General features: G+C 35.3%; 1 protein-coding gene across 5 annotated transcripts in view; it reads right to left on the bottom strand.

Annotated features, from left to right (window-relative positions):
- LOC6033086 (dystrobrevin beta) overlaps positions 1 to 16,669 on the bottom strand; it is a 79,195-nt gene that overhangs the window by 3,617 nt on the left and 58,909 nt on the right. For 2 of the 5 annotated variants that reach the window (XM_038260450.1, XM_038260449.1), the window contains 9 exons: positions 11,649 to 11,797; positions 11,282 to 11,581; positions 10,560 to 11,211; positions 6,631 to 6,769; positions 6,202 to 6,565; positions 5,960 to 6,142; positions 2,482 to 2,604; positions 1,011 to 1,061; positions 516 to 559 (listed from right to left, as the gene is read on the bottom strand). In XM_038260450.1, the coding sequence (XP_038116378.1) occupies positions 516 to 559; positions 1,011 to 1,061; positions 2,482 to 2,604; positions 5,960 to 6,142; positions 6,202 to 6,565; positions 6,631 to 6,769; positions 10,560 to 11,211; positions 11,282 to 11,581; positions 11,649 to 11,769 (1,977 nt within the window). In that variant the 5' untranslated portion in view covers positions 11,770 to 11,797. Of the gene's footprint in view, positions 1 to 515; positions 560 to 1,010; positions 1,062 to 1,102; positions 1,539 to 2,481; positions 2,605 to 5,959; positions 6,143 to 6,201; positions 6,566 to 6,630; positions 6,770 to 10,559; positions 11,212 to 11,281; positions 11,582 to 11,648; positions 11,798 to 16,669 lie in introns of those variants that run through there. The other 3 variants (XM_038260451.1, XM_038260452.1, XM_038260453.1) reach the window with 3 other exon arrangements.

Here is a 16,669-nt window from a genome sequence, read left to right as displayed (position 1 = left end):
TAAACATTGTTATATTGTGAAAATCTATACAAAATGATGCGTCGTTTGACTGCAATTTAAAAAAAAATTGCACTTTCAAAAAATTTAGTATTTTGTGAAAATTTTATTTTATCCCATGCGTTGTTTGATACCCATGTTGCAAATTATGAAAAAAAGTATTTATCGTTAAAAATTTGGGTACAGTGAACTTCTACACTAAATTTAGGGTATTTAAAAAATATTCGGTATTTTGTAATTTTTTTGAGTACTAATACTCTACACTACGATATCAAAAATAATGGTTTTATGAAAAGCTTTTTGTTTTTTATTCAAAGTTTATTTAAAGAAGTTATTTATAGCGAGTTAAGATGATATTTTACAGTAATTTACCGACAATTTCAATAAATCTTGAAAATTATACGCTGTTATTATCGCAATCGTTTTTTTTTTGTTTAATCAGTGGGTTCATCGATTTACAACACTTGTCTGAATGCTTTCTACCCTTTTCTTATGTTTAACCTAAAAAGCATGCCTACCTTATCACTCCAGTCGTGATTCGCCATGTGTAGCTCTTCGAAGTCTGAAAAAAGTGGAAACAAATCGTTAAATATCTTCGTCACTTTCCCCTAAACAAAAAATATTATTTTAATTTTGAAACAATTTGTGATAAAGGTTTTAATTTTGATAAAAAAATTTAGTTGTGCTCTTTGTGCAAATAAATTATGTGTTAAAAAAACACTCACAAATACTTGGAAATTAAATTGGACAAGAAGCCATAATGGCGGCTGCATAAACACGAATGTGACAGTTGAGTCATATTTTATGGCACCCGCCATTATGGCATCTTTTGAGATTTGAAAATACTAACGAATTGATTGCTCAAGTTCAATTTGGGTGCAAATCAGTGTGCCATACATGAAACATTAAAAAAAAAAATGAAAATAATAAAGTTTCAATGCACTGGAAAAAATAAACACGTTGATTTCACTGATTTCGTTGCCCTCCCTTTCACACCACTGCTGCCTGCTTACCTAGCATCTGTCTGACATTGTGTTGCATGCCATACTCTTCGTCGGATCCTTCTGAAAGATACATTTATGTCGTGTTGGCAAATACAAAAGTGTTTTTTTTTTGGTTTGTAAAAGTTTTGGATATTTTTTGTTTTGCTTCTTCAAACAAAAGGGTTGTGAAATGAAAACTTGCAGTTTTGTGTTTGTTGCTTTTCGAGAGTTTTGGCAAAAATCAAACCGATTCGTGTTTGAAAAGATGTTCTTTTCAGAATTGGTGCTTTTAAAATGATAAAAGAAAAGATTGGCAGGCAAAAATCAAACCAGTTCCAATCAAAAAATCACAAAACATGGCGGACAAGATGGCGGCGGTGATTTTTGCTGTGTTGACACACACACACACCGTTTGAGAGAATGCATTCGCGTGTGTGTTTCGGCTCTGAGTGCTGTGAAGGAGTGCGTGTGTTGTGAGTGTGTTGGTGGTGGTGGTGGCGGATTCGACCTAGACTCTTCTCTCTTTGAGAAAAGCGCTTTCCGCTGGCGGAGAAGTACCTAGAAATTGACAACACTTTTTGTAGGTTATTGCCGGGTAGCGAATTTTTGGCGAAATTTCAGAAAAAAAAACTTTTTCACTGTACACAAACACAGACGAGGGAAAGGAAATTACAGCTAAAACACGGGAGAGTAAATTACCGGGAGCCAAACATTGCTGCTCTAGCCATCATAACCTTTACATTGAATAGCCGGGGCCGCCATGTGAACAAGTGACGTCATCGCTCCTCCGAGATGTGACGTCACTTGTTCACATGATGGTCGTGTAGGAGAAACAAGGTACAAAGAGCGTTGAAAATACTGAGGTTTTGTTTTTTTTGCTTACAAACGCACATGATGAGAGAGCGATACGCAAATACAGACACACACACGCGCGCACACTGAGAGGGAAAATAGCGCCGAAGATGAGTTTTTTTTTACTGTGGTGAAATTTGATTGTTGAATGAAATATTTCTAAATGATGAAAAAAAATTGTTTTTTATTCCGACGGTATCTGGATTCTGATTTTTGCCTGACGTTATTCTTTATAATTTCATATTTCCCCTTAAAATCATAAATAATGTTTTTTTTTAAACACATACTACTTTTTTCTAATGAATGACAAAGTGATAAAGACCGTTGAAAGCAGAAAACACATCGAAAAATAGTTACGAAATTATAAAATGGTGCAGAGTCAAATGATTGTCTAACATAGATCGAAAATATTATTATTTTTTTTTGAAAGCGATTTCAATTTTGTCATTGTTGTGAAAGAGAAATTTGCAAAAAGTGCAGAATATTTAAATTTCAAGTTTTCTAACAAAATAGAAAATTAAACCGTAAAAGTATTTCAGAAAAAAAAAGTTTCGACTCGGGACAAACAACAGACACAGAACGGTGAAAGGAGATTCGAGAGCTCTGTGTAATTGGTCCGTGGGCATCACTCCGCGGAACACTAGCTAACCTGAGTTTAGTTCGCGCACCAGCGACGACATGGCCGACGACACGGAATCGGCGGCGTAGTGCAAATCGTTCCGGCCACCCCCCGGGCCGCCCCTCGCTGACATCCCACTAGCGCTGGCACCATCTGTGGAGGTGTTTTGGTTTTAAGTTAACTTTCTTTTGATTTAGTTTTTTTTGCATATTGTTTAAATTTTTAGATTTGCAATTTTTTTCCCAAGAAAAAAATGAATTAGGCAAACAGAAACAATTTTGAATAAGTTTTAAAAATTTACAAAAAAAAGATAAATTTCATAAATGAAAACTGAATTTACAATCATTGCGAATAAAGTAAAATTTTGTAAGTTACACACGAATTATTGATCGTAACGTCACTCGCACAGTCTCACCCAGAAATACGTGCATTCGCGCAGAGCACGTTCGTTTGATATTTTACCGAAACTGCGATCATCATCATCATCATTCAAATGACTGCTTTCGCCACACAGCAGCGCAAGAGCAAAAAAAGAGAGGAATTCGAGAGCGAAAAAAAGAGAGCATGTGCCATCGTGTCGGGTGGCTGCTTGAGTGCCGAGCTCGGGTTCATTCGTTTCAACTTCGTGTGCGTTCACTGACGCAGTGGGTAGAATAAGGAACAATTGGATTTACTGTCAAATTTTATTATCATTTTTTGTTCAAAGTGTTTTATAAACGTCAAAATCAGCCTAAACATTTAATAAAAAAAACCTAAATACAGATGTTGGCCGTTTTCAAATGTTTGAGCTGATCTTAAAAGAATTGTTTTTTTTGGCGATGGTCTCAATCTACAGGGTTAATTTTTTTTTTTAGTTTTCAGACTTTTTCAGCAACCTATTGTACGATTTTCAATGTCTTCAAAAGAGCATTGACATGAATAATCAATTTACGTAAAAATATTAACCCTGATTTTTTTTCGTGTTTTAGAATATAAACAAATACTACTTTGAGCAATGACCCAGCTTTGGCGAAAAATATTTGACAGTGTGGTTAAAAATGCCCACCTAAAATTTAATATTTATGAAAAAAAATTCTGTTTATATATAGTGTTTATGGTTGGTCAAAACCAAAAAAATTTTTTTTTCGAAAAGTTAAGGAAATTTTCTACAAATTTGTCTTTAAAAACTTTGAAGGTTAGACCAGTTGCTGAAATTTATAAGCTTCACTATTTTTTATTCGATATTTTCAAAAGAAGTTATTAAGTAGAGTTGGAGTGACTATGAACGATTTCGCAAAATGGGTTTGTAAATGTATGAAATTGTGTATTTTTAGAAGGGATTTTCTGATTGATTTGGTGACTTTGGCAAAGTTGTAGGATACGATTTAAACTTTTCTAAAACTTATATTTAAGTTTCCCAAAAAAATTTTTTTTATATTTTTTAGAGGACTTAAAAATATCTTCTGAGCTATAGTGCGTGATAGTGCCAAATCTGAATTAGGAAATATTATTTTCCGAAAAGTCGTGTTTTTTCGGACATTTCTTTTTTTTGATAAAATGTACTGTTTCAAGATATATATTTTTTGAATGCTTTTAGTTTTTGTGAACTTTAAAGATACTTCCTGAAAAAAGCACCCCTAAGAAAAGCTGTGAAAATTTCCTACAATTTTCTCTTTGAGACTTTAAAAATCAGGCAATTAGTTTCTGAGATACCTGAGCAATTCTCTACCAAAACCGGAAATGGATTTTACTATCCAGGTTACTATACTACACTGAAAAAAATTATGTTTTCAGTTATGAGCAATGTAATAAGCTTATATCTGTAAGCCCATGCATCCAATTGAAATGTGGTCAAAGGCAAACATATGAGGAATTTGACGAGTCTGTCCTATAGAAATTGCGAAAAACCATCAAAAAACCTATTTTTCAACATTTTTATTTTTAAACCCGCTGTAACTTCACAAGGATTGGACTTAGGACAATGGTCAATATGGAGACTTTTTTGTAAAATTGTCGGGAGAATCGACTCTCGTGTTCGGATTTTGAAAATTTTGATGTTTAGAGCTCTTTTGAAAAAAAAAAAAAAAAAAACAGTTTCAGTAAAAGATTTTGGTATTTTTTTGGGTGCGTTGCTCCATCCTGCATTTTTCGTGAGTCTTTTTGTAACATCTTAGGCTATTTTCAAATTTCCTACAAGTTTGTCTTTGACCACTTTTTGATACGATGCAACTGCTTCGAGATACAGCAATATTTAAATTACGAAATACAAAAATATTTAAAACACTTACGCCTTTCTCAAATGTCATTATCGAGTGTAACTGGCTCCATATACACGAAAATGGCTTATAAAAGCGTAGAATAACATGTCTACAAAGTTTCATTGAAATCGGAGAAGGTCGAGAAAAAAGTACCTAAAAAAATTCCTGTTTTGGGCTGGAATTGCTCATTTGTAGACAATGGTTTTTAAATTTATTTTTTATTAGAAATTTTTCAAAAAAGTTTCATTTTTTATCATTGAAAATCGGACTAATAGTTTCCGAGATATCATCAGGTGAATATTACACGCTAAACTTATTTTTCACCAAATTTAACCTTTGAGAAACCAGCAGTCCAATAAACAAAATCAAAATTTAAAAAATAAAATTGTATGACATTTTCATACCTTTTTAAAAATATTTTTGAAGGGTGATTTTCCTTCATAAAATATTTTAAAATAGCAACAAAATTAGAAATTATGTTTGACAAAAAATCGTTTTTTAAATAAAAATCATTTTGTTTTTCAAAAAAATCATATCTTCGGAAAAATAAGTATAATCATAACCTCCAAATTTGCCAAAGCCTCCAGTTCGCTCAGCAAATCCCCTCTCATGATACCGATTTCAAAAAAATGTATGGAGCCTTGTATGGAAAAGCTAATGCTCATCTAGCAGACGGCAATTTTAGCGGATTGCAGACTGGATTTCGCCATGTGGTATGATGCTTATCCAAGCCCAAGTGGTCTAGAAATTGGTAATTGGGAATAGAACCAATTCCATCTGAACCAGATTCTCACCACCATGACATCCATCGAATGCCGGTCGCTCCCATCTCCATCAGGGATTTAGAAAACGGGAAGTGTCCACTTTTTAAAGTGGACAAGGGAAAATCTCCACGGTGTCGGATTCAAGTCGTTTAGTAGTTTTTCGATGGCCGACGACCAGTTTCACCTTAAATATATTTTGTAATAACCCCCTAAAATAATGCAAAACAAAAAACCGATCGTCAAATGAATGTTTCTGGGATGATGATGTCAAGCGAATACACGCAAAAAAGAAAAGAAGCATTTGCTTTGTAGGCCAAGCGCTCATCGATTAGGAATGGTAAAATGTGGTCCAGAGGATCCAGGTGGATGAACGGGATTTGTTGGATGATAGGTACATAGGTATCTTTTACATCGGTAGCGGAAGCCTGAATAACGATGACAAGAGTCTAGCTAGTGGACTAATATATCTAAGACACGTTTAGCAGTAGCACAGCGGACTCTACTTACTGTTTCCGTTGGGCATCCATCCGATCTGGTGATGTCCCATACCTCCCGGATCCTGATGGTTGTTGAGCATCATTTGCTGCTGCTGCTGCTGCTGCAGTTGTTGCTGCTGGAGAAGACTCTGCTGCAGGTGGACTGGCACGTTCTGTTGCATTGGTCCGCGCGATTGGCTCGGCATTTGGGGACCTAAAACGATGGACGATGGTTTAGCGAGGACATCTCTGAATCCCCGAAGGGAAAAGTACCTTGCGGTAGCGGTGGACTTTTGCCCGACCGCGGACTAGAGTTGGGCGTCGAGCGGGGGCTCTGCGTCTGGTGGTTCTTTAGCATCCGCATCAGCCCCTCGAGCTGGCCCATCAGCTGGCGGCGCGAGTCCTGCAGGGCACCCAGGTGGCCCTCGAGTTCGCCCTTGCGCTGCCGCAGGGCGCGCAGCTCGGTCATCAGGGCGGGACTTTCCGGCGCGACCTGTTCGGCTTCCTGCTGGCGGCGCAGCTTCTGGATTTCCCGCATGATTTCCTTGTTTTTGGACTCTAGCTGCATGATCAGCTCACGCTGCGCCCGCGAACTGTCCAGCCCGATCTGGACCGGGTCGGGGGCGGAACCACCGGGCTGTGTTAAAAAAAAAAACTCATGAAGAGTAAGTTACTTCTAAGGGAAGGTCTCTTCAACATTACCGTCCGGCTTTCCTGGGCAAGTCGCGCCGCGTACCGGGCAATCAGTCTGTGTTCCTCGTCGTTCGAGTTGGCGCCACCGCCACCACCACCACCCCGCGTCACCGACGTTCCGTTGCTGTCCAGCGACAGGCCGGTTGCCCTGCAAATGGACAAAGCAATTTTTCTGTGAAAATCTCTCTTTTTATGGTCAGCAGAATGGTCATATTGAGCAAAATTGGTTGTTTTCCCTATTTTTTTTTTCCATTTGTCTTAAAAAAATTAGTTGAAAAAAAAAACAAATACAAAAATTAAAACCGAAATATTTAACAAAACAAAAATTACCAGCAAAAAAAACAAAACAAAAAACCAAAAAAGACTAAAAACTTAAAACTAAAAACTAAAAACTAAAAACTAAAAACTAAAAACTAAAAACTAAAAACTAAAAACTAAAAACTAAAAACTAAACACTAAAAACTAAAAACTAAAAACTAAAAACTAAAAACTAAAAACTAAAAACTAAAAACTAAAAACTAAAAACTAAAAACTAAAAACTAAAAACTAAAAACTAAAAACTAAAAACTAAAAACTAAAAACTAAAAACTAAAAACTAAAAACTAAAAACTAAAAACTAAAAACTAAAAACTAAAAACTAAAAACTAAAAACTAAAAACTAAAAACTAAAAACTAAAAACTAAAAACTAAAAACTAAAAACTAAAAACTAAAAACTAAAAACTAAAAACTAAAAACTAAAAACTAAAAACTAAAAACTAAAAACTAAAAACTAAAAACTAAAAACTAAAAACTAAAAACTAAAAACTAAAAACTAAAAACTAAAAACTAAAAACTAAAAACTAAAAACTAAAAACTAAAACTAAAAACTAAAAACTAAAAACTAAAAACTAAAAACTAAAAACTAAAAACTAAAAACTAAAAACTAAAAACTAAAAACTAAAAACTAAAAACTAAAAACTAAAAACTAAAAACTAAAAACTAAAAACTAAAAACTAAAAACTAAAAACTAAAAACTAAAAACTAAAAACTAAAAACTAAAACTAAAAACTAAAAACTAAAAACTAAAAACTAAAAACTAAAAACTAAAAACTAAAAACTAAAAACTAAAAACTAAAAACTAAAAACTAAAAACTAAAAACTAAAAACTAAAAAACTAAAAACTAAAAACTAAAAACTAAAAACTAAAAACTAAAAACTAAAAACTAAAAACTAAAAGCTAGAAACTTTTGCATCGTATCAAAAAGTGGTCAAAGACAAACTTGTAGGAAATTTGACGGGCTTTCCAAAAAAAAAATACACTGAAAGAAAAAATCACGTCACTTTTATGAGATTTTTTAATTTTTAAGTTTAAAAGTCAAATTTGAAGGTGAGCGCTCGATTTTTTTCGTTCAAATTTTTTGAGGAAATGGCCTAAAATGTTAGAAAAAGACTCACGAAAAATGCATGATAAAGCAACTCACGAAAAAATGCGATTCCCAGTTTTGTTTTTTTTTGTTTTGTTTTTTTTTTTTGATGTTTAGACCATTTCTCAAAACCAGTTTTAGTAAATGATTTTTGTTTTTTTTTGGGAAGAGACATATCATCCTGCATTTTTCTTGAGTCTTCTTGTAACATCTTAAGCTATTTTCTCAAAAAAAAATGAACGAAAAAAAAACGTGACATTTACATGACCTTTAAATTTAACTTTTAAATCTAATCTCTAATCTAATCTAATCAGACCCTAGCGCAGCCAATCTTTCGAAGGGATCCTGGAGAGTGCCTTAGGTTAGATGACGCCTAGCACTCTTCTTGTCATTTATTAACATTTGTAGTGCGCCATTGCATCGGAATGCATTGAAACATCACAAGTGTTAAAGCGGCCAGGCCTACTGCGTAAAGCCGTATCGCAGAGATGACTCGTAATTGGGTTGAGTTTGAGCACTGAGTGTTCGAACAACAACAAAATTCTGAATCGACAGGGGAGGAAGAAGCGTGGGGACACACCACCATACGCTCCGAGATTTTGGTTGTATTCGTTGGGAGCACCATGCTAAGAAGGTTTGGTACTCCGGGACCCTCTGGGATGGGACATTGTATTTCCACGAATGCCCTGGACACTATTTGCCGTGGTTATAGCGCCACAACTCGCTCTCTGTAACAGTATTCCTAATTCCAGTCCAAGTTCACCAAGTCGTCATGGCCTAGTGGTTAGCATTTTTGCTTACCAATCCAAACTACGGGGGATCGAACCCCGCCTCGAGCGACTTTGATTTTTCGTTCATATTCATCATTTCTAAATTCTGTGTTCTAAACTTTCTCGTTGGGAGCAGATGGGCATCGAACCCAGAACCATTCGCTTACAAAGCGAATACCGTAACCAGTCAGCCACGGCCACTCCTGACCTTTAAATTTAACTTTTAAACTTTAAAAATAAAAAATCTCGAGTGGCGTGTATTTTTCCTTCAGTGTATTTTTTCAGAAAGTCTGTCCAATTTCCTACAAGTTTGTGTTTGATAACTTTTAGATACGAGGTAAAAAAAAAAAAAAAAAATGGCTTAGAGATACAGTAATTTTGGAATTACAGAATACACAAATATCTAAATAACTTACGCCCTTCTCAAATGTCGTTTTCGAGTACAATTGGCTCAATATACACAAAAATAGCTTTTATAGGCATAGCTTTTATAGGCCTAGGTCTACAAACATGTTTCATTGAAATCGGAGAGGGTCGGGTACAAAAGTGCCAGAAAAATTCCTGATTTGAGCTGGAATTGCTCTGTGGCAGAAAATGTAAAAAAGCAAACAACTAATAAAGTGACTGTTAACATATGAAAAAATCTTAAAAGGCAAAACAAACAAAATGAATGACCGTAAACGGGGTGACTTTGATAGGTTTGCGATTTTTCCGCAAAATGAAGAGTACAATTAAAATACGTACGGAATGGTTTAGAATCATACTGACCGTGGTAGAGAAGTGTTCAAAGTACCTCAAAAAGAACTTTTCATAAAATTTTAAAATGTTTAAAAAGTTAGTTAGGCCGATGCAAATATTTAAAAAAGTTTTTGTCCCTCGGCCCTGGCCGAGATCAAGGGGGGGGGGCAAAAAAATAAAAAAATATAAAAATTTAAATAACAAGCCATAGTCTTCACATATAAATGAAAAAAGTGTTTTAAAATGCATTTTAAACTAGTTCAGTTGTTTTGCAATCATTAGTTTTCAAAAAATCTAAGATCTGACAAAAACAAAAATTTTTAATAAACCCAAACATGCTAAAAATGATTTTAAACGCAGAAGAATGTATTTTAATTTGATTTCAGCTGGTTGCACTTGAATTTTCATTGAAATTTTGAAGTTTATTGTAAAAATATTTTTTTTGCCCCCTGATTTTTCGGGCCAATTTTGAAGGGGAGGGGTGACAAAAACTTTTGAAAATATTTGTACCAGCCTTAACTATTATCAAGAAAATGTCGATGAAAGTCATTATTTTAAACTTCTCAAAGTGTTATCATTTTCTCAATGCACATGATTTTTAATCGGAAAACGGAATGCATTTTCGGATTCTTTGGACAATTTTCCACTAGGAGAAGGTCAAATAAGTTTGTAAATAATAAATAATATGTGTTTTTGAAACACAATTTAAAAAATTTCCGTTACATAGTACATATTTTAAAAAATAATAATCTTGAAAAAAAACCTTACCACTTAGAAAATATTTCAAAAACAAATTGAAATCTCATAAATGTTACCCCGGTTTACGGAACTCAAATTTTTTTTCATACATTTCGAAATAATAATGAATGCAAATTTAAACACAAAAAAATAAACACATGAGATGTAAAGAAGATCAACAACAAAAGTTGCTCAAAATGACCTCCTGCACACAGGATTTTTTTCCAAAAACAAATTTGGGCTTTAGAGAGTTAACACGGAAAGCACTAATCTTGCAAGGGCACCTACCTCGAATCCAGCGTGCTACTCCGGTCGTACATGCCCGGAATCATGGCCCCACCCCCGTCGTTAAACCCGTTGTGCGAGGGCAGCGGCGACGGCGGCACGATGTGGGACAGGTTCAGCGTTTTCTCCGGCTGCTCGGGAAACCGCGGCAGCACCTGATTTGGCTTCTCCGGCACACACCGGAAGCTTTTCCGCAGCGAGTGACCGATCTGCTTGCTGGGGCTCTTGTAGCTCGAGTACTCCTTGACCTCGTGGTCGTTTTGGTGGTTCAGCGAAACGCGGCCCTGCCAGAAGCAGTCCTGACAGAGTTGGTACGCGTGACATCGCTGGCACCGGTACCGGAAGCCGGTGAAGTTCTCCCGCAGACAGACGGAACAGATCGTGGGATGGACCACGGTTTCGACGGTGGCCAACCGGTGCAGCAGGGACAGCCACACGAGGCAGGATGGGCCGGGTTCGGACATGAGCGCCGCCATGAAGTCGTTGACGGTGATTTTGTTCTCCACGGGGAAAATTTCACTCTCGAGCGCTTCCTGGTAGTGGAATGTGGGTGATTCGAAGACGGCCGCCGGAAGGGCCAGCACCTCCCGCAGGAAATCTCCGAGCTTCCAGTGGATCAGCTGGCCGGCACCGTCCGAAATTTGTGAGAAAACATCTGCAAGAAAGAGAATGATGGGTATGAGTTATGAACCTGGAATTCAACGATCAAAGCAAGCGTGACGTACAGCGCAGTTTGTCCACCATCTTGCCGGCGCACATGATGGCGAGCGCGACCTTGATCGAAAACACCCGGATCTTGCCCGAGTTGTCCCCGGAGTAGGCCGCCAGCAGCCAGTTGAGCAGCAGGCTCGCCTTGGAATCGACCGGCACCTGCTGCGTGGGGGGAAGACGTTTGTTCAGGTTGTGGTAGAGCGACGAAACGAGCGTCTCGAGCCGGCTCACGCTGACCTCGTTCTGGGGCTCCAGCGTGTTGAGGCCATTCTCGCGGAACGCCTCGATCACGTTCCAGATGTCCACCAGGTGCACTGGAAAACAAAATAAAATCGTTTAATGCATAAAATCAAGCAGTGAACTTTTCTCAGTGTATCTTACAGTTGGTGGACTTTTGGACGTAGCGCAGCTTGCAGGCCGTCCGGTACGACGCGAACCGGATCGTGTCGAACGACTGGATCTTGAGGTCCTGCAGGATCGCCACCCGCGGCTCCATCTCCATGTCCGAGTGTGGAGCAGGCGGAGGGGGGCTGAAATCAAAGTTGAACAGAAAGAAAAAGTCGGTTAGTCATGAAAATTCTTTTTGTTTTTTTTTGGTTGCCTCACTTTCGGATGGAATGAAAAAAATAATTTGGTTTTGCTTTACAAGAGGTTCCAATTTATTAGAAGGGTGTGACTACATATTTACAATGAATGTTTCAATCCTATATAGAATATCTATTAGAAACTACTTTCAAAACAATATGTTAGGAGAGAGCTATGGAGAGACTAATGATAATAATTGAATCGAATATGATTTAATTTAATAAAACTTTTTATTGATGCTGTTAGATAACTTTCAATGATTTGGCATTTTTGCTTTGTTCTTGTTTTAAAATCAGTAACTGTTTAAAGGTCGTCGATATTTTTTTACTGAAACAACAAACCAAAAGTAGGGGTCTCATTTTTTTTTAATTTCATCAAATACTCAATTTTTTTATATACAAAATTTTGCGTCGAACGGTATCCATATTGCAAGTAATAAAATATTCAGCATTTCAGAAAAAAGTATAGTTTATGTAAATTTGTGCATTTCGATCCAGATCAAAATGGCTCCAATTTGGCTCAAATTTAGCATGGGAGTTCCTTGACCAATATGATTAAACCTGTACCTTTTTCAAAAATGCATTTTTTGTTAATTTTTTTGAATGTAGATTTTGTGAAAATCGTTTTTTTATTTCATAAAATATCACAAAACGATATGACCAGGGTGAACACTCAAATCCCATTTTCAAATTCCCGGCATTTCTCGAAACAAAAATAAAAGGCATTTCTTAAGAACGATTTCAAACAAAAAACTCGTTATAATAAAGTCAATTTAAACCCTCGAAAAAAAAAATATCTGCATGAATTTCAAAAAAAGTTAACCTGGGTGCTAAACAGACAGAAGGCGTAACGTGATTTTTGAAAGTTCCCCACTGTTCTCCACTAATACAACTGCACTACAGCTGTAAACAGAAACAAAATAGAAGGCTATGTTCTATTGGCCACCGGCCAGATTACGCAGCAAAGTGGCCACAGGAATCTTACTCGAGCGTGGAAAAAAGGGAAAAACGGGTGTTTACTCCGAGAGCAAAAACAGAAGTGTGCTTTTTTTTTATTGACAGTACGATGCAGATAGAAATATAAACAAACCAAGAGTGTGTACATAGGTGAACACAGTTTTTCCTACACTGATGTGTTTGTGTTTAGCGCAAAGTCATTCTACCAACATGTTCAAGCTCAGGCGTGACATATTGTTTGCAGCTGAAGTGACTTGTTTTGAAACATTTTGGATCTGTTAATGATAAGATTTTTGCTGAAAAATTAAGTGCTTCGCGAATTTTTTGTTTGTAGACTAAACGATGGGCGGCCAAAAGAGGCCTTTATTGTTTGGCACGTGACGAAAAATTGCGGCAGAGGTGTCAGAAGTTTTGTGAAACAGAAAAACAACCGAATGGAAGTTCCAAGATTATGTATCTTTGAAGCGCAGTGATAATATTGGAGTAAGATTATACAATATTGTGTGATTTTTTGTACTAAGCTTGCTGACATTTCGATTTCGAATATCGTCATCAGGGGTGACGTTGAGTCTGGAGGGTGAGATTGGGTCACGCAAATTTCTAAATTTTTGTATGACCCCTCAGACCCAATGTCACCCCTGATGACGGTACTTCAAAAGCTCGACACCAGCGACAAAACAAATTATAGATCGATTACAATACTTGCCACTTCTTGGTATCATTTTGCGAACAGTAAATTGGTTCTGATTTGACAGTTCTAAATTGAGGCCGCTTTGCGAACCACTATTCGGCACCCAGAAATTAACTATTGACAACTTTCGTAAAAATCGAAACTAAAAAATACTTAAAGAATGGAAGCATTCATTATTTTGATTCAGAGTAGAAACGAGAGAAGAAACATAATTAATGAGTCTTTGAAAAATAACAGAAAGCTTACCAATACTTAAAATTTCAATGTTTATTTTAAAAATTAGTACACGTATCGTTTTTGATACAGTCCAGACTCGATTATCCGAAGACCTTGGCAAAAATTCACATCGAATAATCGAATCAAAAAAAGTCGTTTTCTTTTTTTATTGTTGAGCTTTAGTATGACCCTTTAACTATTCAAAAGTGATTAAGAATGTTTGAATCCAAGATGGCGGCTAAAATGGCGATGATGAAATATTGAAAAAAAAATACATTTTATAATGTTACAGGATCAACCAATCGAATTTGACTAAAATTAGGTCGAAGAACTCGAATTGTATGTTTTAAGTAAGAAAATAAAAAAATACACTTTTTTTTGTTCGTGATTCGATTACTCCAAGTCCCATACACACCTTCGGATAATCGAGTCTGGATTGTACTTTGTTTTAACTGAAAAAAGGCAAATAGTTTAAGACTAAATTTAAAATAAAATTTTTAATTTTATTTTATTTTAAATCAAAGAACGCTTAAACCATCTGTAAGTTTTTTTCCGAGTTTACAAAAATATCTAGCAATCCTTTTAAAAAAACACAATTGCCAGGTTCTCATTGAAATTGTTAATTTTGATATATATTTTTTTTAACCAATGTTGATTTATTTGGCTGTCAGTATTTAACATGAATTTAACTGATTAACGAAAAATTCAGTTTGATTAGATTTCATGTTTTATCATTTATTTTATGCGAAATATTTGAAAAGACAAATTTTTCAAACATGTTTACAGTAAGGGTTTGTTTAAATATTACGTCCATGAATAGGGGGACGGGAAGGGGGACTGAAGTTTGTGACAGTCTATGCTAAAGTTAAAGGAAAAGTGGGGAAAGGGGAGATAAAATCCAGAAAATCTCTGGACGTAATATTTAAACAAACTCTAACTCACAATTTCATTAATTTTTTTTTGCAATTTCAATATTTTTTTTTATGTTTTTCAAACAAAATTTAATTAAACAATAAAAAATATTATACACAAAAACAAACTATTGCCTTTCCAAACTCAATTTGGAAACCTTTTTTTTCAAATATTTGAGCAATGTGACAAAATAAAACAGAACCACAACTTTACGCTTGTCACAATATTTAAAATTAGGCTCTATTTTTATATTAGTTTTTTAATCACTTTGTCGTTTGTTTTATGTTAAAAATAACTAAAAAAAAGTTTATTAGGGTAGTGTGATCCGAATGTAAAGAGTAGATTGAATTCAATAAAGTAATAAAAAAATATAGATTACAAAATAGAAAAAATGCATCCAATATTTATTAAGATTTTAATGCCCTAAATAGCCTTTTCAATCTCAAATAGTTTAAAATAGGGGAAGAAACCTTTAATTTAACCTAAGTTTCTAGTAGAATTGAGTGAATTTAGGTCGAAAATTTATCAAACTTTTGAAAATAATTTTCACGACTTTTCTCGATTTTTTGAGAAAAAATCATAATTTCGACTTTTTAACGACTTTTTCCGTCTTGAGTGGTATTTAATGTTTCGCCCTTTTGAAATGTTAGTCTTGGTTTAAAAATTTTGAAAATATTTTTTTCGAAAAGATCGGAAAAGATTTCACGAATTTTTCATATTTCAACATTGTAAATCGGACCATTAGTTGCTGAGATATCGACATTAGAAAATGGTGTGTTGTTTGGGTGAGATTTAGAAAACATCAATTTTCCTGTTTTTTAACCTTTGCATGGCAATATCTCAATAACTAAGGGTTTTTGCGACCAATTTTTCGATTTTTTGAAAAAATCAGTATTGATTCAAAAATTCATAACTCGCTCAACGATTTTTTGCACAACCTGGAAATTTCTGAAAAGTTGGCATTTGATATCCTCTAAAACATATCAAAAAATAAAAAAAATAAAAATAGTGTTTTTTTTTGCAAATCAAGTTTTGGTGACAAAAAGTAAAATAAAAAATCACCAAAAAATGTTTTACCGTGTATCATTTTTTTTGCAGTGTAGTCCGTATCCATACCTACAACTTTGTCCAAGACACCAAATCGATCAAAAAATTCATTCAAAAAATATAGATTTTTGAATTTACATACATCATTTTTGTATGGACAGTAGGGTGTAATATGAAAATCGATTTTCCAGCACAGCAATTTTTCAGTTCCTTTGGGGTCCTAAACAACTCCCCAAAGTTTGAGAACGATTGGTTCAGTCCTCACATTGCGCAAAGCGATTAAATTTTCCATATAAATTTGTATGGGAAAAACATTTTTTTTGGATTTTGATATTTATAAAATCCACGTTTCACGCTGTACTAAAACCGGATTCATATTCGGATGCTCTGAAATGTGCTCTACAACTTTCCCGAAGAGAGTATGGTGCTAGCTTGTCGCTGAAAGAAGATACAGCGTCCTCAAAACTCGTCTAAAACGTGATTTTCGATCAAAAAACACGTTTTAGACGAGTTTTGAGGACGCTGTATCTTCTTTCAGCGACAAGCTAGCACCATACTCTCTTCGGGAAAGTTGTAGAGCACATTCCAGAGCTTCCGAATATGAATCCGGTTTTAGTACAGCGTGAAACGTGGATTTTATAAATATCAAAATCCAAAAAAATAGTTTTTCCCATACAAATTTATATGGAAAATTGAACCGCTTTGCGCAATGTGAGGACTAAACCAATCGTTCCCAAACTTTGGGGAGTTGTTTAGGACCCCAAAAGGAACTGAAAAATTGCTGTGCTCGCTAAATTTGGACAACTTTATTTTTTTCCATACAACCATATTACACCCTAATGGACAGCTGCCAAATTTGTATGGAAAATTATATGGACAAACTAATGATGCAAAATGGCTTCTTTGGGCATACCGAAGGCACCAAAAAAGTTTCAGTCGGATTCAAAAATACAAAAAAAAAAAAAACGAATGACCGAAATCTGGGAGAACTGCTC

The sequence above is a fragment of the Culex quinquefasciatus genome, chromosome 3, assembly GCF_015732765.1.
Source record: "Culex quinquefasciatus strain JHB chromosome 3, VPISU_Cqui_1.0_pri_paternal, whole genome shotgun sequence".
NCBI lineage: Eukaryota > Metazoa > Arthropoda > Insecta > Diptera > Culicidae > Culex > Culex quinquefasciatus.
Note: the sequence above shows the minus strand (reverse complement) of the source record. Positions and strands in the feature narration are given on the sequence as shown.